At 41.9% G+C, this 23,488-nt stretch overlaps 1 protein-coding gene across 2 annotated transcripts in view; it reads left to right on the top strand.

Moving 5' to 3' along the window:
- Positions 1-20,945, top strand: part of LOC114665984 (epithelial cell-transforming sequence 2 oncogene-like) — a 78,265-nt gene extending 57,320 nt beyond the window's left edge. For both annotated transcript variants that reach the window (XM_051919281.1, XM_051919280.1), the window contains exons 16-23: positions 1,500-1,714; positions 2,653-2,800; positions 9,151-9,224; positions 13,106-13,262; positions 14,062-14,127; positions 15,269-15,357; positions 17,587-17,759; positions 20,657-20,945. In XM_051919281.1, the coding sequence (XP_051775241.1) occupies positions 1,500-1,714; positions 2,653-2,800; positions 9,151-9,224; positions 13,106-13,262; positions 14,062-14,127; positions 15,269-15,357; positions 17,587-17,759; positions 20,657-20,787 (1,053 nt within the window). In that variant the 3' untranslated portion in view covers positions 20,788-20,945. The remainder of the gene's footprint in view (positions 1-1,499; positions 1,715-2,652; positions 2,801-9,150; positions 9,225-13,105; positions 13,263-14,061; positions 14,128-15,268; positions 15,358-17,586; positions 17,760-20,656) is intronic.
- Positions 20,946-23,488: the final 2,543 nt, after the last annotated feature.

Genomic DNA, 23,488 nt, shown 5'->3' on the forward strand with positions numbered 1-23,488 from the left:
TTGCTGATTGGGGAAGGAGAACTCTAACAAAGTTTGTCCATTACATTATGTGGAAGAGGGAGCGTCTAATAAAACACTTAGCTGTTTGGGCTGCACGAGGTTTTAAAAAAAAAAAAAATGTAAGCATCCAGTTTGTTTCTCTGCTGCAGAATAAAGCAAGAAAATAATAAGAAACGTTTGATGGAAGATTCTATTGGTAGATGCATTGTGTGGAAATTCACGGCCAGAAGAACTTTCCATTGTTGCCTTTTTGTGGTTTTTGCTACCAAATTCATGCCAGTGACCTGTGAATGCAGCTTGAGACGTTTGCATTGGATTGTGGGCTATTGTAATGCTCGCTCTCACACACACAGACACACAGTGCCTTCAAGAAAGTATTCCAAGAGTTGATGTTTTTAGAATCATTTCTGCACAAGGTTTATTTTTGTCCACTGGGTATACAGTAGCTAAGTTACCTGTGAAATTGTAGCCTAATAGTGAAATGTTTAGAGGTCGCTCTATTTTGAACATTTTATTTGTATGTTACTATATACATACTTTTGTGTTGGCATTGTAACTGTAACTGGCATTAGCAACTTTCTAGTAAGTGAAGATCTCAGAACCTACAGTAGGAGTTTCTATTTTAGCCCATTTTGACGACAGCCTTAGCAGAAATGAAGGAACCCTGCAGCAGCAGCCATTACCAGATATTACTTGATGATCTGAACTGACAAGTGAATTTGAACAGCTGAAGTTGGAGGATCTGGTAACAGAGAGAACGACGTCCTCCTTTAATGTCCTTACCCTTACACAGGGTATCGGCCATCTCTCAAGAAACTACCAGAACAGTGGAAAGATGACCCAGTCTTCGACATAATTTGTGAACTGTTAGCGCATATGATGGTTGTTAACGATACAGTCTCATCAAAAAGTACGACGACATATTGACAAGGAACAGAAATAATGTAGTCTTGGACTGGTCGCAAACCATTGCAATAATATTACTTCATCAGAAAGCGTGCTGATGATGTTGACCTGCAAGTGTGGAACAGCTGTCTGCCGGTCAGTACAAATGACATAAAAACTACCAAATCATTACAATACAGTAATCCCTCCTCGATCGTGGGGGTTGCGTTAATATGCTTACATATAAAATCTGCGATAGAGTGAAGCCGCGAAAGTCAAAGCGCGATATAGCGAGGGATTACAATATTGTGTTTGTTATAAATATGGTAAAGAATAAAACTAACCTTGTGAAGAACTTGAATCTTTTTTTCTGGGATCATCCTAATGTGTTTATATAATATAATATATAGTATGAATTCATATAGCATAAATATACTGAAATTGTAAGTGTCTTTTTATTCCAAGTGTCCATTTATGTCACCTTTTATATTTGTCTACCTTTTTGTTTTTTAATCCCTTAAGTTCTCTGTTGTAAAAAGATCTCCCTTTTGACATGAAAACCTGCTTCCATTGTCCTCACTTTATAACATGCAGTATCTCATTTTTTAATTCAGGATACAAAACTGCTGAGAGATTCAGCCGACAAGCGCACTCCATTTGCCAGGGAGCTGGTCCAGAGCGAAAAGAATTATGTGCAGACGCTGGAGATCGTCAGAGATGTGTATGCTGCTCCATTACAAGCTGCACTTTCATCAAATCGGGCCATTCTGAGTGCAGCCAACGTTCAGATCATCTTCACCGATGCTTTAGCTGTGCTAGAGATGAACAGGTAGGACACGAGCAGCACTTGGGCTTCATCCAGTTCAGTTCCCAAGGCTTTTTACTTTACAATGGTAGACTTCAGTAGCCCTTAGAGCAATGGTTTCCAAACTCGGCCCAGGAAACGCACTGTGGCTGCAGGCTTTCCTTCTAACCAGCTTCCATTTTTAATTTGACCCCTAGCTGTGATTTCAGTTTGTGTTTTGAGGTCAATATAGAAATTACAAAGTTTGGTAAATCTTTATTAAAACGTACTATCTATCTAAGCAGTTATATGTGGATAATGTAGCCTTTAACAATATTTTCAGTCCATTCACTTTTCATTCGGCTAAAACTGCTCTAGTAGGCCTGACTCTCTGAAATAGTTTGCAGCCTTTCATCATTCCGCAGAGTGTGTCGGCCTCTGTTCTGCTTGTTTTTAACACAGAAAAAGGACAAAATTGTAGGAAAACAACAAAAGAGAGCTAAGCATTCAAAGCTATAAAAAAACTAGAAATATTCCGTAAATGCCTTGTAAAAATCCTACTGCTGTTATTTTCTACTGCAGAATAAGAGAAAAAAACTTAACTAAATGACATCCGTTATTGTCACTGATTGTAAATATGTTTGAACAAAAACCTGCAGCTTACTCCAAGGCTTTACTAAATCAGTGAGCTTCTCACCCAGTTACTACCCTGGGAAGAAACCTCACTTGTGCCGCTTGCGCTCACGATCTCATTCCTTTAGACATTACATAACTAAGGTGTGACTTAGAAGTGTTCACCTACTAATAATGTTAACCCACCTTGCTAGTTAGGGAGTGTGCCCATTCAAGACAGGCAAAATGGAACAAGCTGGCACCCATCTCAACCAATATCTTAGTCTGGCACACCTATGATGCATGTGGCAGTTCTCTAGATGGTTGACTGTTGGCACATTGCTATATGTTATTGTCTTCTTTTGCCTCAGGACGTTTCTTCAGGAGCTTAAAGAACGGTTAAATGAATGGACCCCCTCCCAGTGCATTGGTGACCTGTTTCTCAAGTTTGGCACTGGCTTGAAAACTTACACAAACTTCTTCAACAACTACCCTGTGGTCCTCAAAACAATTGACAAGGTGAGGGCACGGCTGCTGTAGGGAACTGAAGAGTTTTGTGCCGTTTGGGGTTTGTTTGGTTACACCATGTGACTGACGCCCAGCGCCTGCAGCACGAGGTCAGATAATATTAAATATGAAAACGGAAAGGGGACATATCTTGATCTTGTGTTTGTTTATTTATTTATTACAGTTTACATTTTTAAAGTCCAAAGAGAAACTGTTTTAGAGGTTAAAACATTTGGCCGTCGCATTGGGTTTTTGTTTTTTTCTAACGCATGTTATAAAGTTGAAACCTTCTCCTGTGGCGCCACCGCTATCTGGAGCACCTGCACAGTAGTTAGGGATTTGTTCACGACTTGCCAGATGACATCTCCCAAAAGTCACACTGTGTGAAATCTTCAGTGTGCCATCTCCTAAGCCAGCAATATGGAGCGTTCAGTGTCCAAGATTGTGAATACGACCTCACACCAAGTGTTTTTGTTTGAGCGTTTGAAAGAATCTCTGCTTTTGAACTGCACCTCTCGACTAAGATTTACATCTAACGTTTTGGCTTTGGCTGTATTCACTATTTTTGGTCTTTGAAATTCTCGTGATGTCTCTTTTCTTATGTTTGTCTCGTGTCCTATGCTGTGTTACTTAATCTTGTCTTCCTGGTTTTAATCTTGCTTAGTTTTTAATGATTCATCTTCTGAGTCCATGTATATTAAAAACCGCTGCCTGCCCTTTGTGGGGGTGGCGCATTTACAGAGCCAGTCTGCCATTTATGTTTATGTAGTTTTAGAATATTAATTTAATAGAGTTATGTCCACCTTGTCTGTTTCTAGGTTAGGTTAGGGTAAGGGGTATGAGGGCGGTTTAGGGTCGACTCAAACACACCACCAAAAGCGTGGTGAGGTATAGCGTTATTGTCCAGGAAAGGGCGAAGCATTATAAACGAGTCGATGCATATATATGTATATGTACGTGTGTATGTACAGTGGCATGCAAAAATATTCAGTCCTTTTGGAAATTGTCATAATTTTGTGCATGAGAAAAGATTTGTACACATTTATCCATTTAGTATTTTTAATGTAAACCCTTATGCTGTAACAATTTCCAAAGTTAAAATCAACCATTTTCTGTAGTTATTTAACTGAAGAAGAAAGGCTCCAAAGTGAATGTTTGCGTAAGTATTCAAGGCATACACATTCATACTTTGTCGAGCACCCTTTTGTTGCAGTAACAGCTCTTGTTTTTTGGGGGTAAGTATGTCCCAGTTTTGCACATTTTGTTCAGTAGTGATTCTTTCCCTTTCTTGGCAGAATTTATACAGAACCTCTTAAGTTGGTGGGATATGGTGCCTTGGGACAGCAGTGCCACATATTCTTAACAGGGTGAAGACGAGGGCTTTGACTTGGTCATTCCAAAACATTTGCCTTTCTGTTTTTGAGCCAATCCAGTGCCACTTAGGGTCATTCTTCTTCCTGTTTTGACTGCTCCCATTAGGGGTCACAGCGGATCATCTTGTTTTCCATATCTTCCTGTCCTTGTCATCTTGCTCTGTCACACCCATCACCTCTCTCATCACATCCATAAACCTTCTCTTAGGCCTTCCTCCGTTCCTCTTGCCTGGCAGCTCTACCCTTAGCTTGGTTTCCTACATTAGCAGAATGCTACTTTATCTTCATTTTTGCAGTGATTGGCCCGTACACAGAGAGCGAGAGAAGACTCCCAAGTAAATAGCTCCTTATGTTTAATTATGACTGTCACCTGTATTTGTGTAAACCTGGAGCTTCCAAAGCAATCACAAAAGTGTAAATACTTGTGCAAACACTAACTTTGGAGTTTGCCTTCTTTAGTGAAATATCTACAGAAAAAGGTTTGTTTGAACTTTGGAAACTTATTGTTACAGCATAACATCCATCGTCCAACCCGCTATATCCTAACACAGGGGTCTGCTGGAGCCAATCCCAGCCAGCACAGGGTGCAAGGCAGGAACAAATCCCTGGGCAGGGTGCCAGCCCACCTCAGGGCACACACACACCCCAAGGACAATTTCGGACCACCAATGCACCTAACCTGCATGTCTTTGGACTGAGGGAGGACCTGGGAAGCGAACCCAAGTCCTCCGTACTGTGAGGCAGCAGCACTACCACTGTGCCACCATGCCACCCTTACAGCATAACAATTCAGTAAAAATACTAAATGGATAAATACAGTATGTGGACAAGCCTTTTGTCAAGCAGAACATTATGACGACTTTCAAAGGGACTGATTACTTTTGCACACCACTGTATAGATATTATCCAGAATATCTAAGCTACTTTCAGATATTACTAATTTTGTACTGGGCCAGGCTGCAGCTTCTCTGTGACCCTGCTTTGGCTAAGAAGGTTTGAAGGCAGATAGATGATTATTACTAGCGCTGCTACCTGTCTAAGGTCGGGTCACATGCACTGGTGTAGAGTGTTGACACACCCACCACATGATGAAACACCTCGGGATCCTGGTTGGTAGACACACAGTTCAGTCCCACCCCCTCTATCTGCTGCAGCCAGGTGTTATGTGGGTGTCCCCTTGGCCTGGTCAAGTCATTTGGGTCCTCAACAAAATGAGGATCATTCTGTGACCTGGATCACCTGCGGGGAATTGCGCCACATGGCTGTAGTGCCGTAACTGACGCTCCCTCACAATGCAGGTCATGTGTCTCATTCGGGCTTCCTTTGACACAAAAGTTCCCAAGGACTCTCTGAAATGATGCACTACTGAAGGAGTCCAGTCCTCATGGCGAGTCACTGTATAGCATCCAGGTCTCGCAACCATATAGCAAGACAGGAAGCACCAGGACTCTAAAGACTTGGACCTTCGTCCTCTTATAGAGATATCAGGAGCGCCACACTCCCCTTTCCAGCAACCTCCTGACCCCCCCCCCCCCCCCCCCCCCAAGCTCTCCCAATCTGTCTACTGACTTCATAGGAAGAGTCACCAGACACATGAATGTCACTGCTGAGGTAAGTAAACCTCTCGATGAGGTCGACATTCTCTCCGCAGACAGACACACTGCTGATGGCCGTGCCCAAGATGTCATTAAAGGCCTGGATGTTGCTTTTTATCACAAGCCCAGACACTCGATCTAAGGTGGATTTAAATTTAGGTAATCCGTGTAGACCTCGTGGGTTGTTTATTTGGTCTGGTATAATACACACTTGATCCCTTTCCCTCGTGGTGACCTTTATTTCATCAGATGGAATCGCCTGTTTTCATGTTGTTGAACTGACCACTCTCATAGTTAAACTGTTTTGAAGAGAAAATGGTGGTGGTGGTCATTACTGCATTGGCCTAGTTTAGCAACTTGTGCCGAGTTGTCCCCCACCCCAATTAACTTTGTGTGGTGGTGTACAATGGATATCCGTCATTTAACATTATAGCCATAAACCTTGTTCACATGGCCTGAGTGGATGCATTAAAGTCACTACCTGGGTCCTGTTGCTGACTTATAAAATTGGAAAATGGAATAAGCTGATAAGACCACTCTTTTCTTTATAAACCCTTCTACATGTTTTGCCTGTTTTTTAAAAGTTTTTCTTCCTAATCCTAGTAACTGGATGGACACACAAATACACAGACGTGTCCTTTTCTTATTATTAACTCGGCCCTACTCACAGGCCTGTGCTACACGTTAGCCTCTTTGCAGTTCTGCCGCTCCCGTATGGGGATGCAGTTGTACAATTTAAACAGATTTTTATTTTCATGGGGATTGTTGTTATATATACATAATAGAACTATTTTACATTACAACAAGTAATTAACCATATTAAAAAAAGTAAAATGTAATAATTTGAAAGTAAATTATGTTTCATGTTGCGTTAGTTATTCATTGTGTTATACGATTTCATTCTGTTTGGCTTTGAAATTAACACGCAAATACTTTTTAAACTTACACTTTTACTGTAAAACTTAAGTAAACTTTTTAAAATTTTTGTCTATCACATTAAATTTTGATTCTGTGTTTGGACTTTCATCGTGATAACGCAACGTGTAACTGCCCATGATTGAATTTCGTTTCTTTCTCTCTATTAAATAAACTGACTATTTCGAATGTCTGTCCCTGTGATTTGTTAGAATTGCTTTTGTAAAGACAATTAACAGGAAACTGTAAACATTTTAATACAAATGACATATCCAGATCTCCTCTGTTGTGTAATGTTATCCCCTGAAGATGTACTACATTACCTTTCTTGGATACATCCTTCTTTCTACAGTAAGTTGTCCGGTGGAAGACCAGACAGTGTTAACGGTTGTAATTATTCTTCAGCCGATTATTGTAAGTTGATATTTTGATCTTCCGCACGATCACCACCAACCTTTTCAGCATAGTCTATTGATATGCGTTTACCCAATACAGTAATCCCTCCTCCATCGCGGGGGTTGCGTTCCAGAGCCACCCGTGAAATAAAAAAATCCGCGAAGTAGAAACCATATGTTTATATGGTTATTTTTATATTGTCATGCTTGGGTCACAGATTTGCGCAGAAACACAGGAGGTTGTAGAGAGACAGGAACGTTATTCAAACACTGCAAACAAACATTTGTCTCTTTTTCAAAAGTTTAAACTGTGCTCCATGACAAGACAGAGATGACCGTTCTGTCTCACAATTAAAAGAATGCAAACATATCTTCCTCTTCAAAGGAGTGCGCGTCAGGAGCAGTGACTGTCACAGAGATAGAGAAAAGCAAACAAATCAATAGGGCTGTTTGCTTTTGAGTATGCGAAGCACCGCGGCACAAAGCTGTTGAAGGCGGCAGCTCACACCCCCTCCGTCAAGAGCAGACAAAGAGAGAGAGTGAGAGAGAGTTTGTTTTTCAATCAAAAATCAATACGTGCCCTTCGTGCTTTTAAGTATGTGAAGCACCATGCAGCATGTCGTTTCAGGAAGCAGCTGCACAAAAGATAGCAACGTGAAGATAATCTTTCAGCATTTTTAGACGAGCGTCCGTATCGTCTAGGTGTGTGAACAGCCCCCCTGCTCAATCCCCCTACGTCAGGATCAGAGAAAGTCCGCGCAAGAGACAGAGAAAAGTAAGCTGGGTACCTTCTCAGCCATCTGCCAATAGCGTCCCTTGTATGAAATCAACTGGGCAAACCAACTGAGGAAGTATGTACAAGAAATTAAAAGACCCATTGTCCGCAGAAACCAGCGAAGCAGCGAAAAATCCGTGATATATATTTAAATATGCTTACATATAAAATCCGCGATGGAGTGAAGCCGCGAAAGGCGAAGCGCAATATAGCGAGGGATCACTGTGTGCCATGTAGCTGATCGACATTTTAGGTGTTAATTCATTTGACTTCGTTTCTAGTTGCTAGGATTGCCCGCGCACTCATATTTTTTCTGTTGATAACCCTTTGTGATGAAATTCATCAATAAGAGTTGGACACAATACGACGTCTTTAATTGGGAACATAAAGAGCTGAGAGCACACGAACGGTCTGTCAAAAGCATTCACACGAATGAGAGGTGAGATTACCGTGTGTGTGGTTGAAAAGGGTTAAGAGGAGGGCGTGACTTGAAAAAATCTCGTAGCCAAAGTCTCGTCTCGTAGGACTAAAAAAAAAAAAAAAAATACGAGACTTTTTCATTATAATAAGTGAGATTATAACTCCAGATTTGTTTGTTGTAGTTTAACAGTGAGAGTAGCCCTATGTCGTGGTAGTCTGTGTCTAAACTCCGTCAAAAGAACAAATGAGCAGAAAAGCACATCTGTTATAGAATAGAATACCACAGTAAACACGTATCCGTACTGCTTTCAAGATCTAAAACTCGATCTGTGTTGATTAAATCTCTTCTTGCAGCGCTGGTCCTGTCAGAGAAGTTAGAATATTTACTGAAGAGGGCATAAGAAACGAACTGCACATCGACATATTTTATTATGTCACCCTCCCCAGTCCTAATACATCCTGACCTTTCAATCTTTACCCTAACTCCTATAGCTTTTTAAGATGGTGCTTTGGTGCAGTAGTTAACGTGACTATTGAAAGATGTCCATGTCACATAAGGCTGGGGGTCTCGATGCCCATGCCATTCAACTTTTGCTGGCATTCCCTAGATGTTATAGAAGGTTTGCACGTCTTTATTTCTGCTTTATTCAGATTTGTAAATGTGAGCATTAGAAGCGTACCACCTCATCATGCCCAGTATCTGTATTTACATTGGATGTACATTCGCTAGGCAAGACTACAGCATAAACTAAGATTAGGGAGCAATGTGTATTGTGAGTGAAAGAGAGCAGACGCAGGATGGTAGGTTCTTACTGTGGAGCTTAATGTTTATGCTGTGCACAACCAGAGGATTTCCTTTAATTAAAAAAAATAAATTCTTTCCTTGCAGTGCAGAGAGTCCATCCCAGCATTCTGGGCCTTCTTGAGGAGACACGATAAAACCGTGGGGACTAAAATGATGAGGTGAGTGAATGCTGGCCAATGTTTTTATCATCGCCAGTGCTAACTGAAAGGCCATCTTCTGGGTTTACGCAAGTGAGCCGTTTGCCCCCAAATCTTTTTCATCCACTCTCCGTAGTCTGAGATCCAATGATGAGGATGTCTGCCAAATAAAGGACTAAGATGCATCTCTTCTGAATATTTGGCTAATTTTAATTCTCTCCTCCAATACAAACTCCTCATTCAGTCTGTGTATTGTGAGAGAATCAAACCGGAGGCGGCCGATTCAGTCAGTGATGGAGTTGTTTGGTGAGCCTCGACAATGTCAGGTTTTATTGATCAGACTCTCCTACTCCAAGGCATTCCCTTCTAGTGCGTGTATATAAAGTCACCTTTTACTGCTATAAAACCTTACACTGTGATCATTTGAATTATAAAGCATAATAGTTGAGGGATCTACGTGCAGGATCTGTCCTAAAAAACATCCTGTGATGCGTGTGTTCATAGAGTGTGAATGTCCTGCTTGTTTTTTGTTTTTAAATTAATAAAATGGCTTGGCATTTTCTCACCTAAACTAAATGCTTACTCTCACTAGGCACGTTTGTTCCATACTGTGGCCAAGCGCCTGCACTCACACTGCACTTAACATTCAGGGCCCCGGCCCGCTTTCATCATGACCGTGCGACTTTGTCTAAAGCCGAACATGGAGTGACAGCATGCATGTCAAAATGATTTTCCTTTATTTTGTGTTTGGAGTCGTGTAAGGCAGGGTGACGCTCTGCCCTCTTACAGATTTATTAATCGTGCTAAGCGTGGAGACAAATGAGGTTAAGGGAGGAATATGCAGCTTTTTTGCCAAATACAAATGCATGTTCATCTGAAAGGTGAGACTATAAACCTGTGGCATCACATGACATGAGAATCGCACCATCTGACTTGTCACATCATTGACGTCTGTCTTTCCATGCCCAGGCACGGTTCGAGATCACACTGTTCCCTAATCCTACTGAACCGTGACCGGACACACCAGGGCTGTGGTTGGCCCAGCACGGAGTGATCACATTAGTCAAACAAACTAGACTTTGGGGGGGTTACATGCGGACAGACATGGCCAGAACACATTGCTAGTGTGAGTGCACCCCCAAGAGTGAAGCTCGTTTGTTCGAGTGTACAGCACTGGCCCTAAAGCCCATTCTGGCAAGATGTTCCAATACAAACCCAGCCCTAGGCCTTACCTCCTTGGCATTAACTCCAAGTGTGGCTCAGAGTTCTATGTAGTTATTGTCGAGTCCGACCAAGTGTGATGTGCAATGCTCTGCTTTAGTGTTAAGCCCAAATAACTTTTTCAGGACTTTATTCTGCCACCATCTAGTGGATTAAATAACATCATGGTCCAAAACATCGCGAGTATTTCAATGCATTTTGCCACTCTAAGGTAACTCCTCAGTATTCATGAGTGGGATGGAGCCGAGCCTTCTATCAAAACACAATGGCACGGAAACAAGAAGCCATAAAGCCAATTTTAGAACAAACAGAAAACTGAACCATCAGTTGAATCAAGCGCTAGTGAGGACGAGGCGAACAGTGAAACTGTATGAGTGAACTGCCGTGAATCTCGTCACGTGAAGCTTCACTGTGGTGGAAGTAGCTGTGTGGGCAAAAGGCAAAATGATGGCAATCGAGTGTAAGGACAAGAAAGATGTAAACCCCTAAGCACCGTTCACAATGCAGCAACTGTCAATGTTTGTATCGGGAGAATGTGGAAGTCACTAAGCCACAATAATACAAGGGACGTGTCGAACGTGCTGATCAGGCCCAGACATTCTGTCCTCTTGTGGTCAAGCAACAGAAAAAATAAAAAGTGCACAAAGAAACCCGCTTGACCGGTCCTGATTGAAACAGCCGGCTGTAATGATCTACATCAGCGTAGCAGCGGACACTCAAACACGGCCTTTCCTACTCTATTTATGATTTTTTTTTTTTTTGGTATTTATACGTTAAATGTTTCTGTTGCATGTAATAACTTTTTATTGTTGAGTTTGTTTTTTTACTTTTGTTTCTCCTACAAAAACAAGGAGGTTAGCAGCTGTGAAAACAAACTCACTGAGGAAAAAATGAGAAAATAGAATTGCAATTTGCTGCACACGTTTTCGGCTTGTTTAAGTGACAGGGCCATTTTAAGGACACTTATCGTTTATTTCATTCCATTTTATACGTTTTATATGTTCCTGTTTTTATGTGTGCTCACACAATCAAGGAGAGTTGCTAGTGTTTCTTTAATTTTGTATTGAGATCATCTGACTGTCATTCTACTGTGAACAGGACCCTACAGACACAATGACAGTGACACAGTGGGGAGCACTGGCACTTTTACTGCACTTCAGCCCTCGTCCAAGTCCTGACTTTTGGTTCCTTCTGGGACGAGTCTGTGTTCTGTCCCAGGGTTATGAGATGCTAACAGGTTGACTGGTGACGCTAAGCTGGCCCTCTGATTTAATGGCAGCTCCTCTGTATTGTTCCCAGCAGTTCTGTAATTGATAACGCGAGTCCAGAATCGCAGATAGCTTGATTTAGGGTCCAAGCGGGTCAGAGTTCACTATTATCATTCCTGGAATTAGGGTTATCGTTATTTCTGAGGGAGATTCTTACTCCTGTGTTGGCTGATGATTTTCTTCACGCTCACTGTGAATATCCAGAACTCCAACCCCAAACCTCACCTGAAGTTACACGCCATTTACAGTGACGTCTGTAATGGAATAAGGGGCTTTAGAGAGGCTGCCTTGGCCGCAGGTTTTCATTCCAACCACTTTCTTAAATTAGTAGCCAATTACTGCTGCTAATGGAACAGATTTAGTTTTAACATATACTTTTATAATATTGCTTTGGCACATTAGTAAGTATCTAAAGCTCCCATCACACTGTACAACTTTTCCAATGTTTTTTTTTTGTTGTTGTGGACTTCATCTACATAGCGCGACTATCCCAACTTTCTAAAACCGAGCGCCTGTGACAGACAGTCATGTAGTCTGACATACCCAGCGACCCCGTCTCAGTCTGTGACGCTCCCCACAAAATCAAACTGGCATGGACTCGTGTGTGTGTGTGTGAGACAGCAGATAACCAATTAACACTCACCCGGAAGCACATTTTGGACCACCATGCAACAGAAGTGAGATACGTTTATCTAATATGGTGCTTCTGTGATACATTAACAGCATTTTACAAAGAGGGAAAATGCAGAGATTGTGTCTGCACTCGTCCCGTCTAGAAAGTCTTCATACAGACACCAGTGCTGCCAGAGCAGACCTTCAGTGGCCGTCAGCATCTCGATACTTCTGAAATTTGAAATGTCGTGATCAAGTCGTGTCATCGGACATCCTCACGGCGACCCTCTCCATTAACTGCACTCCTTACATTTCACGTGCTGCTAACCTGACCAGGAGCCCTGTGAACAAATCATTCTCGTAGTCAAGAAATGTGTTCTCACAGACGCAATAATGGACGAGTATACGATAAAAAGGAACAACAGGCAATGTAATACGGTAACTACGAGTAGAAATAAAATATGTATGGTATTTTTATGCATACGAGCTTACAGAAGATGCTGGTCATGATGTTGTATTTAACACTTGTTGAACTTTATGGCTGCCAAAACCAGTAATTCTGATTTATTCCGCATTGAGAACATGCTGGTCCATGCAAGTGTGGGCGCACGTCCTGTCCAGGGCTCTCAGGGTAGGTCCCGGCTATCGATGTTTGTATAATGTCTGCACCACTTAGTTGTCCAACTCGGTTCTAATGTACAAGAGATGAACATGATTATGTTTAAGTGTGTGTATGTACAGTTTGCTTTGCCAAAGACTGATTTATAATAAAATTATTCTCACTACTGTCTAACCACGCAGATTGCAGGAGCTTCTGCTGTACCCCTCCAGACGCTTTGAAGAATACGTGTCTCTCCTAAACGCCCTTCGTCTTCACACGACTGCAGACCACCCAGACCGGGCAGACCTGAGTGCCGCGATTCAGAAAATGAAGCAGTACCGCGACTTCGTCCAGCAGGTGAGCTACTCTGACAATTGGCGACACTCACCCTGCCATCCTTCGAAGGAGGGCACCCGGCCGGGCGATTCTAAAATACAAGCCAAGTATTCAATTTATTATTTATGTAGCAATTGTTGATTTTTGTCAGTGTTCTGGCTTTGAGGCAGTAATGTAACTTCCAAAAAGTGCAACTCCAACCATTGAAACCACTCTAATGATAGAGCCAGCTTTCTCTACTGGGCATGTGCCCCGTCCTGGTAAGGCTTCTGTCTTACACCCTGCGCTGCTGACACAGTCTTGTTGCCAACCAAGACTTATTTAATTAAATCAAGAAATGAGAGTATTTTAGTTTGCCAATGAAGTATAGAAAGTAGCCAGTTGTGTTACACCCTGCTGGCCACCTGAGTAGGTGGGTTATGTGTCTGTTAAACGAATGCCATGCTTTGTCTCTCAAGTGATAAAAAAACCGGTATGCGATTGTCCCGTTATGAATGGGAATTGCCCAGTAAATGTTTGTAAAACCTCAATGTGAACCTAACCTACTGACAAAGTTAAGAAGCAAGTGAGGAAAACTGCAATGACATGAAGTTCTGGTGTCGTAATGAACACGAGCAGTTAATGGTGCTGGTAGGCCCTCCGGATAAAAGTCTGGTCAGCCTGTTAACTGAATGGCACTCTCACTCTCTGCCTCGCTTGCTTCTCCCATTACAATTGGTCAGAGGACCTCTGTGCTTGCTTAACTGTAAAGGTTTTTCTGCCAGGGGGTACGAGCACTGCCCCCAACTTTATAAAACGTGGTGTTGTTGTCTTCCTCCAGCTCAGACAGAATGGTGACAGAGATTCTAAGCTGAGTGACGTCCAACAGGCTATCCAGGGCTGCCCAGTAAGTGCTTTTCTCTTCTCCTACACCACATGTTCTGAAGGATAATTGTCACTAAATGCTCACTCTATATCCAAAATCCAATTACACTAATTATGGTAGACTATGGAAGACCAGGAGAAGATTTGCAGTGTATGGTGGAACTCCATTATTTAGTTCAGGCCCCATTATATTTTTTTGTTATTGACTATAAATGGCACCATCAGCTATTCCACCTGCAGCTGAGCATGTTTGGCCCTGTTGGTAAAGCTTTGGTTGATGATGGAAGAAGAGTTGGCAAAGCCAGCAGGAGGCACTCGCCCCGGGGTCTGAATGTGGACCCCAATGCAGTGACAGGCACACCGTGCTGTAAATTGTGGCCCCAGAAGTCAAAGGGTCAGTTGCAGGAGATCAAGACCAGAGTGCCATCTTCTCTTACTACGGTATCCTACTAAGTGCTGTCTGCGTGAACAGCGGAGTAAGATCGATACCACGTGTAATGAAGCCGTTTTAAGACCAGTCTTGTGTTGGTTTTGTGTTCTTCCCATTGGCTCAGTGCCAGTCAGTACGCTGATAATTAACCCCTCGCCCTCTCTCAATGAATGACGTGCCACTACACATTTCTCTCGATTTAAAAAGACTGCACAGAGAAAAAGTACATTCTCATTTAAACTTCCTAAAAATAATTGCAATTGTTAAGCTACATTTGATTGCCTGCCATTGTAAACATTATTTACTTGGCACAGAAGAATGACGTTATTAGTAGCGGTGGTCATTTCAGCCCCCATTTGAGGTTCACAAGCCAGGATATTCTTTCTGATACTCACACCAAACGTCTGATGTGGTAGATCCTTGCTGGCAGCCAACATCATCCAAGTTGCCTTCTGTCAAAGACGACTTAATGTGACCTGGTAGGCTCACCACGCTCCCTTCCCTGGCATTTGGGGTTCAGAATGTGATTGTAGTTCCCTGGAGGCAACCTGGTCAGGGTCTGTAACCCTCTCCAGACCACCCTCCTCCCTTTTATTTTTAAACATTTCAGACCAGAAGCCCACCCTTACTTTTCTCAAGTGGGTCATATTTTGTGGAGGTGTCTCAGGGAGGCACTGACTGACACTGTACTTCTGATTTGTAATGTATGATTTTTTGGGTTTTTTTTTAACAGAACCTCCAGGAAGCAAACCGCTACCTGATACAAACACAGGATGTTTCACAACTAATTTGCCCAAATATGGATATCAACCCGTCTCTCAGGTAAACGCGTCACCAAGGTAACGGTAGTGCCCTTAAGCTGCCATTACAACAACTACTCTATGTAATAAATATTACAGTACTAGGAATGTGAATACAAACTACTGAAATGTTTAGTCAATTTGAGGTTGAAGCACACACACCCCATCCCCTCTTGTCCCCAACGTGCGTTCTAGAAAAAAAGGTTTCAATATCACCTCCTCGACAAATTGCAGGCGGAGTCTTTTTTGAATCAAATTCCACAACTCAATCTAGTTTTAATAAGTAAATAAGACCACAGACAGGTTTCGGAGCCGAGTGTTGTAATGTGTGTGTGTGTGTGCACTACTAGCACATATGAATTCATGATGTGCTCCCAGACTGGCAGTTATCTCTTTTAGAGATCAGGCAAGGAAGGAGGCCAGCAGTGAGCAAATAAAGGAGAGAGACAGCATACTTTAGTGAGACCGAGACGCTCACGTGTGGGCACACCAAGACAAAAGTGCCAGATCCATCCTGGATTGAGGACACGATATGGCGAGTACCATAAAACAACCATTGTCATCATTTATAACCGTTACCACTGTAATTGAGCCCCACAATCACGAATAGTTACAGATATCTTTTTGTGCTTACAGGTTTGCAGTGTGTTGTTATTCAATACAGTAGAGTCTCGCTTATCCGACATAACTGGGCCGGTAGAACGTTGGATAAGCGAAAGTGTTGGATAATGGGAGGTGTTAAGAGAAAGCCTACTAAACATCTAACTATGTTATAATTTTACGCATTGAGCCTAATACAGTGGAACCTCTGTTCACGAACATCTCTGTACACGTACAAATCAGGTTATGACCAAAAAGTTCGGCAAACTTTTGCCTCTGTGCACGACCACACACTCGGTATACGAACAAGACCATTTCCCTTTCGGTTTGTGCGCGCCGATGATTTCCGCACGTGTTCAGTCTCTCCCTGTGCAGCGTTAGAGAGCGTGAGAGAGACACACAGACACACACACACGCCTGCACACACACACACCAGAGAGGGTCAGCCACATAATCCACTGTAATCATGTTTTACAACAAAACAAAAATTTAACTGAAAAAATTAACCTAGCAACAAAAAATAGGCTACACTCACAACTTGCAGTTCTTGTTGCCGGTTGATGCGTTTTTTTGGGTTTTTTTTGCGGTGGGACGTCAGATAATACAGAATGTTGGATAAGCAAGACTCTACTGTACTTTAGTTTTTGCACAAGAAAGTGTTCATTTTTAAAATACCGCATTTAAAGGAGCCCATGAATGCTTTTCCACTTGTTTTAGTGTGTTAATAGGTATATCAAGTTGAATAAAGTTCACCCTGTTTGTTCACTACTCAAACTTGTTTCATTTTATTCCACTTTTCAAGCACTGAATTGAAATGGCAAAATCAGCAGCTTTAAAACCCACTTTGTGTCCACCGTTAACACCAAGCAAGCAAAAGTAAAAATAGAGGAAAAAGGGGGAAGGCGCCATAAGTAGCAAACGAGAACGAATGCTGCACATCTGAAACCCCAACTCATCACCCATCGCCTTCCTACAGCAAGCATGAAACACGGAATGAAATGCTGAGCCTTTGTGTTGTGCCAGCAGACATTGCAGAGGCACAGTGAGGTCCACACCACAAATAAGACGAGAATGAAATGTGCCACTTTTGTTTTTAAGTTTCTGTATAAACATTTACACGTTGCACATTCTTTATATAAACGTTTTCTCTCATTTCTTGGACTTAAATTTCCCCAATTTCACTATGACCTCTCCTCACAGACGGCTGTGACATGTGGTGTAACGCGGGGCCTTTCTGTGAATTTCAAATACAACCGTTGAGCATCTTTACTAAGAGGCAAGTTTTCAGATTTCGTTTCTCAAGTAAGCTCTTTGGCCATTGAGGAAAGTGACTTGCCCAAGGCTGGCTACTCTTGGCTGATGAACGTTTATCACGTTAACCCTAATTTTCATATTCCTGTGCAAAATCCTTTTCACCAGCATGTAAAGTTCTATTGTGCGAGTGTGATAACCGACGTTAAAATGATACGAAAAGGATTTAAATAATGGAAAGACCAATTGATGAACCCGTGGTAAATGCACACAAATTTACAATTAAAGCAAACACAGCCAGACAGACTCGCACATTCACAGCTCGCTGCTCTTCAAACTCAGAACTATTTTTACAGCTTAAAACTGAAAAGGATTGCACTTTCTGTCCCTTTCACGTCAGGATCTACGAACACATCCGAGACCTCCGGCTGTTCCTTTTCAACGATGCACTCGTGATAACCATGCTGAGTGTTTCTCACCTGCCTTTCGAGTTTGCCTCCAAGACAACGTGCCACTTCCTGGCATCAGTGGTGCTTCATCGACTTATCATCGAGGACATCCCTGACACAAAATGTAAGTGGCATTGATGTGGGTCATAGCTGGAGACTTGATAGCAGAATACCGTTCAGGGGTTTTTACTTTACATAGCAGATGAGGAAGAATTACAAGTATCCAAGTCTGTACGTGCAAATGACACATTTTCTAATCACCAGCTTACACCTTTACCTAGAAGGTACGGCTGAAAGGACACACCTTGAAAGGTAGTGATGTCCGCCCGTCCATCCTCTTCACATTCTTGCATGCTCGCGGCTGTGTGCTGCAACTCTGCACTGGCCCTTTTACAGATTAGTGGGGCTAGCAAGACACAGACATAAAACTCAAGTCCTGGGCTCCACGTGAAATCATCGCTAAATTTCTGTAATTTTTAGCAAGAACTCAAAAGACCAGCACTGCTGTAGTGCACAGTGCAATTGGTAAAGCGGCGTTACAGCCAGCACTGCAGTAAGCACAGTGGAGATGTGCACGCTGCTCAAGGAAGTCTTTCTTCACGCTGTTCTCCATGTGTGACTTTCAAACCCTTGACTCACTGTACTGCTTCTTTAATTCCGAGTTAAAATGATCTCCTACTGTCTGACTATACTGTGCCTGTATGGGGCAAATCAAAAATTAATGATCACTTTCAATAATACATTCCTCCATAACTAAATACAGTTGTGATGAAAAGGTTCCATCCACTTCACATAACGGACACAGATTTCACCGCAGTAGTGGGCTGTCAGTGACTTGTACGACTGTTCTTTTGCTGTGGCAGAACACAACATCCATCTATTACAACAAAAAATTCAAATTCAGCACACAAGCTGTCATTTTGTTTTTTATGAAATCACAGGGTCAAAAATATCCAATCATACACAACTAGTAGTACTTGGTTAAATGTGCCTTTACACGTTTCACTCCAGGTCTTTCTGCAGTGGCACACAATACACCAGCTGCGGACTCACGCATGTGTTGTACAGTCTAAGCCAGTGCTGGGGTCCCACTCTGACTACACAAATCCATCCATTTTCCAACCCGCTGAATCCGAACACAGGGTCACGGGGGTCTGCTGGAGCCAATCCCAGCCAACACAGGGCACAAGGCAGGAACCAATCCTGGGCAGGGTGCCAACCCACTCTTGACTACACAAATCCCGCACCCTAATAAAGTGAGCCATTTATTTCAGTTCCTGCTTTTGGGTCAGCATACAAATTAACATACTAAAGAGTTAACTTATTGTTTAAAAATTAATACACGATTTGCCAATTAGTGGGTCTGCTACTGAAGTAGTGGCAGCCTTTCATCCTTCAGTGTTCTTTGCCTGTGTGTCTACTTTGCTTGTTTATTTATTAAGAGACAAGGTTGCAAATTTTAGAGAAAAAGGGGAAAACATGAAAATGACAAAACAGTTTAGCATTTAAAGCTACAGCAAAACCAAATATTTCTTACCAATGTAAAACTCATACCACCGAATAAGAGAAGAGGGAAACAGTCCCTTAATTGACCTCATTTCATTAAGTGGACTAAGTGTGGGGACCACTGTCTATTATTCACGGTGCCCCTCTATTGCAGTCTTTGGTCTCCTAAGTCAAGAATTTGTCCTTCTTGGGTCTGATTGGATTCCAGAATTGTGACGACTACTTGGGTTGTAACCACGAATGCTGTGGTGTCGGACTTGTCCTCTTAGTCCAGCGTTACATCTGGATGTTTCACTTGCTCTGAGCAGATAGATAGATAGATAGATAGATAGATAGAATGAAAGGCACTATAATAGATAGATAGAAAGGCACTATATAATAGATAGATAGATAGAAAGGCACTATATAATAGATAGATAGAATGAAAGGCACTATAATAGATAGATAGATAGATAGATAGATAGGGGTTACTGGTGTGCAAACAGCAGCACACTGGGGTGTGGACAACCACACCCTGGGACCTCCAGCATCAAGTAGTAATAGTCTACCTTGTCTATATGCTACTAGAAAGCAACTATGCAAAATTTGGTGCCGATTAGTCAAATGGTGTAAGATTATAAAGGAGGCGTACGGACAGGCGTTGTTTTATTTCTATATATTTCCATAAGTTTTCATGGTACAGAAGGAGTTCTCATTGGTTTATACTTAAAAGGATTTACTTTGTCTCCATTCCTGAAGACTGGAGTCCCATTTCTAACTTTCCAGTCCTGAGGGGCTTGTCCTTTCTCAGGTGACTAATCAGTTATGCCTAATAAAGGTTTATAGATGGCCTTTCATTTCTTTCAATACAGTTGGTACAATTCCATCATGTCCAGGTATTTTATTAGACTTCAACATAGCAAAGGCTTTGAAGCACATTTGACTATTTTAAAATCTTGGAACTTTGTGTGTGTAAAAACAAAACGTGCTCCTGATGGGTTTGATCGAGTCCTGGCAGGGCTGCCATGTCCTGACATACACGTCCATTATTTGAGTGGACATAAACTTTTCAGCACAACTGTACATGAACATACAGGATCAACCAATCTGTAAAGCAACCCTGAGGTTTATACTTAATCTTACCAAAACTTAATAAGCCCTTGGCGCTCACGGCCCACATCAGTTCTCTAGTACAATCCTAGACCCCCCCCTTGTAGCATATCGTCAAAGGTTCACGCAGCATTCCTTCATTTACTCCTGCACCAGAACTCGCATCATAAATTTAAGGGCAACTTATCCGTCAGTGAATACTGTGTGTTCATAGCCATTTCACTTCTAAAGTGTTATGATTCTTTTTGAATTATTTTATTAAAATACATCCAACAGACTACTAGATCAAGTGCAGGGAGTTTAACAAACCAAGCAGATAAAATCACGTGTAGCACTTTGGTGTTTGCCACAACCGATTAATTCAGCACTGATCATGTGACATTTAGAAAAATCAAAGAAAGACTTGAGTTTTTGTCTCTCTTCTAGATATAAAGAATGCCTTTACTCTTCAAGGCCCAAAGCGCCAGTGGATATGCATTACCGAGGATGAAGACGACAAATTTACCTTGTTGTCAGGGTTGCAAAGTGCGGTCAATGCAGCGGTGGAGCAAAAGTAATCCGACTGTTGGCAAACCAACTGGTTACCAATGATCAATTTTAGAAGCTAATTGTATTTTCTTTTAATTGTATTCATTTCAATACGTCACATTTCACCTTTGAACAAATAGATTTTGCAATTGTTAAATAAAGGAACATAAATGTCCACGGTTTCCTTTGCCAGTTTTGTTTTCTGTACCCTGGCGTACTTCAGGCCCAGTGAATAATCAATTTCTGCTCAAAATGTTCTCTTATCCTAAAAGCGCCACAGATGATCACTGGACTCGTATGGTGCAACTGATATCCTTGGGTTTCTATCGAGTTCTGTCTGGGAATGGACAAGCCTCTTATGATCCTATTATGGCCAGTCAGCTATTTGATTTCTTTTTCTCCAAGAACCACGTCATGGTTGTTGCTTCCTGATATTTATTTACAAGCTCCTTTATTTAAATTGTAAGCTGTCGGCTGCCTGTTTGCTAGTCACACAAAAATTAATAAACCGATTTTCATGAAATGGTGCATGTGTCCTGCCATTGGATCAACTTAAAATAAAGCGTGTGTCATACTGGAGAGAAATAAACCAGCACCGACACAGGGACTACAACTCCCATCAGGAGTTCACTACAGCTAATGGAGGACATCATCCTCGCCACGTGCAAAGTGTTCTGCTGGCCAAAGCAGGATCTCCAAGATCACAGGTAAGCACAACGTTTTCTTCTCAACTAGTTGTATCAAGTTTCATTGTCTTGCTAGTTTATAGCTTTTGTATGAACACTTTATTTCCTTATGAAGGGTTATGTTTATTTTGAAAATTAAGCATGGCTAAAGTTTTCATCCTGTTATTTATCCCAGCAAAAGATAAGACTCTATTATCACAAGTTGTCTGTTAAAGATTCCATTAACATTTGCATTTATTCTTACCTGCCTCTCTTGCGGTGGTGTTCACGGCTTCTAAATTCACAAGATGCCATCTCTCCTCTGTGGATTCACTTGGATCGTTCCCTTTATATCCCCACCTGTTCACTTACCTCCATGGGTCCTATGAAGATGGTGTTTCCCAAAGTTCTGGGTTGCCACCTAGGCAGTCTTGAGTTCACTGCATGCCTCTCCATGGGAGGATGTAAAATGGAGAGGGGTATTGCTCAGGAGTGATTTCTTGACTAGGACAAAATAACATTGTCTAAAGAGTGGCCATTTGTTAACATCCTCCCCCTGGCAAAACTCTCTCCTTCATCTGCCAAAATGGAACTTGTCCTCTTATCAACACTGCCCTAGTCTCTCCAGCAAAACCTTCAACAACACACATCCACTGTCTGATAAAATGCCGTCCTCCTTCCTACCTCCTAAAATTTCTCGAGTCTCGGACACAAAAACAAGAGAAGCGCAGGCTAACTGCCCAATGTTTGTATTCTACTAGCTACACTTAGTAGAAGCTGCTCGTATTCATCCCCTTTAAACTTTTTATTACTTTGAACATCCTGCAAGTTGCAACTTCGTTACCCCTTATGACATTTTACAAATCATTAAAAGTGTAAAACAATGACAATTGTCTCCGTGATGTTTAAAGCTTTGCTTGTTTTCCTTTTCTGCCACTTTAAACTGGAGTAGTTATTGTATTGCATGCCTTTGGCTGGTGATGTGTTGGTTTTATTTTTTGTAAAAAAAAAACAATCTTTTAGAAAAACTGTTCTTATATTTCAATAAAGTGCACTGTTTTTTGGGGTTTTTTTTTTAAGCAAAACAAATACAAGTAAGCCGATGTGTAACGTAGCACCTCATTACAGGCCTGCCACTGTTTTTCTTGATTGTATGGCTGAGGGAGGACAGTAAGTGTAGCAGAGGATACAGTATAATCAGACAGTGAAATGAGGATGGTGTGTTGTTAGAGGGCAGAGAATGGGTGCCGTTTTGAAAGAGGGATGATGGATGCCAGGAGCGAGGGTGCGGTTCTAACATGGCCATCATAACTAACTGGTTTGGTGTCATCTGTCCAATTTTGAAATGCCAGACCTACACTCCTAACCATACTTAGCATTACCTTCTCTGTATAAAACCATTCCACAGGTTATTTAGTCGATTACTTTTTGAGCTGCCCCTGCTGCTAAACATTCACTAATGAAAAAGAATCTGGGTGCATCTAAATTAATAGGACTGCTTCAAGATGAAGTGACGGAGAACCTTAAACTTGAAACTGTGGACTAATATGAATCACCTTATTATAAAGCAGCTCCTCTCCAAAATGAATGGACTTTAAAGATAAAAGGAAACGAACAGCAAGTAGTGACAGGCCACACAAACATAATTAACATAAGACTGTAATCGATGCTGTATGTTCCTTTCCAGGCACACTACACACTGCCGTTTACTTAATTCAGGTATTACACTTCGGTAAAAGTACTGGGAGTAAAATGAATGGGACGATGGCATATCATGAAACATGTTTAAAAGAAAACAACTAAAGGAGGAGGGAGTGGACTCGGACACGTACCCATCTGTAAATAATGGCACATTGTACTAACACATGATGGACATTTTAATGCAATGGGCCTGAGCCGACCAAAGTTGTAAAAATGACCACATACTTTGGCACGCTGGCAGGGGGCTTGAAGAGTCTGTGCAAATCAGCACCGGAGGGACAAGCCGACTGCCCAAGCAAACAGAGACTCTTAGCTCAAGGATCTGCAGTTTCCTGAGCTTCATACGGCTCAACATTTCAAAAGC

Source organism: Erpetoichthys calabaricus, chromosome 15 (assembly GCF_900747795.2).
Source record: "Erpetoichthys calabaricus chromosome 15, fErpCal1.3, whole genome shotgun sequence".
In the NCBI taxonomy this organism is placed as follows: domain Eukaryota; kingdom Metazoa; phylum Chordata; class Cladistia; order Polypteriformes; family Polypteridae; genus Erpetoichthys; species Erpetoichthys calabaricus.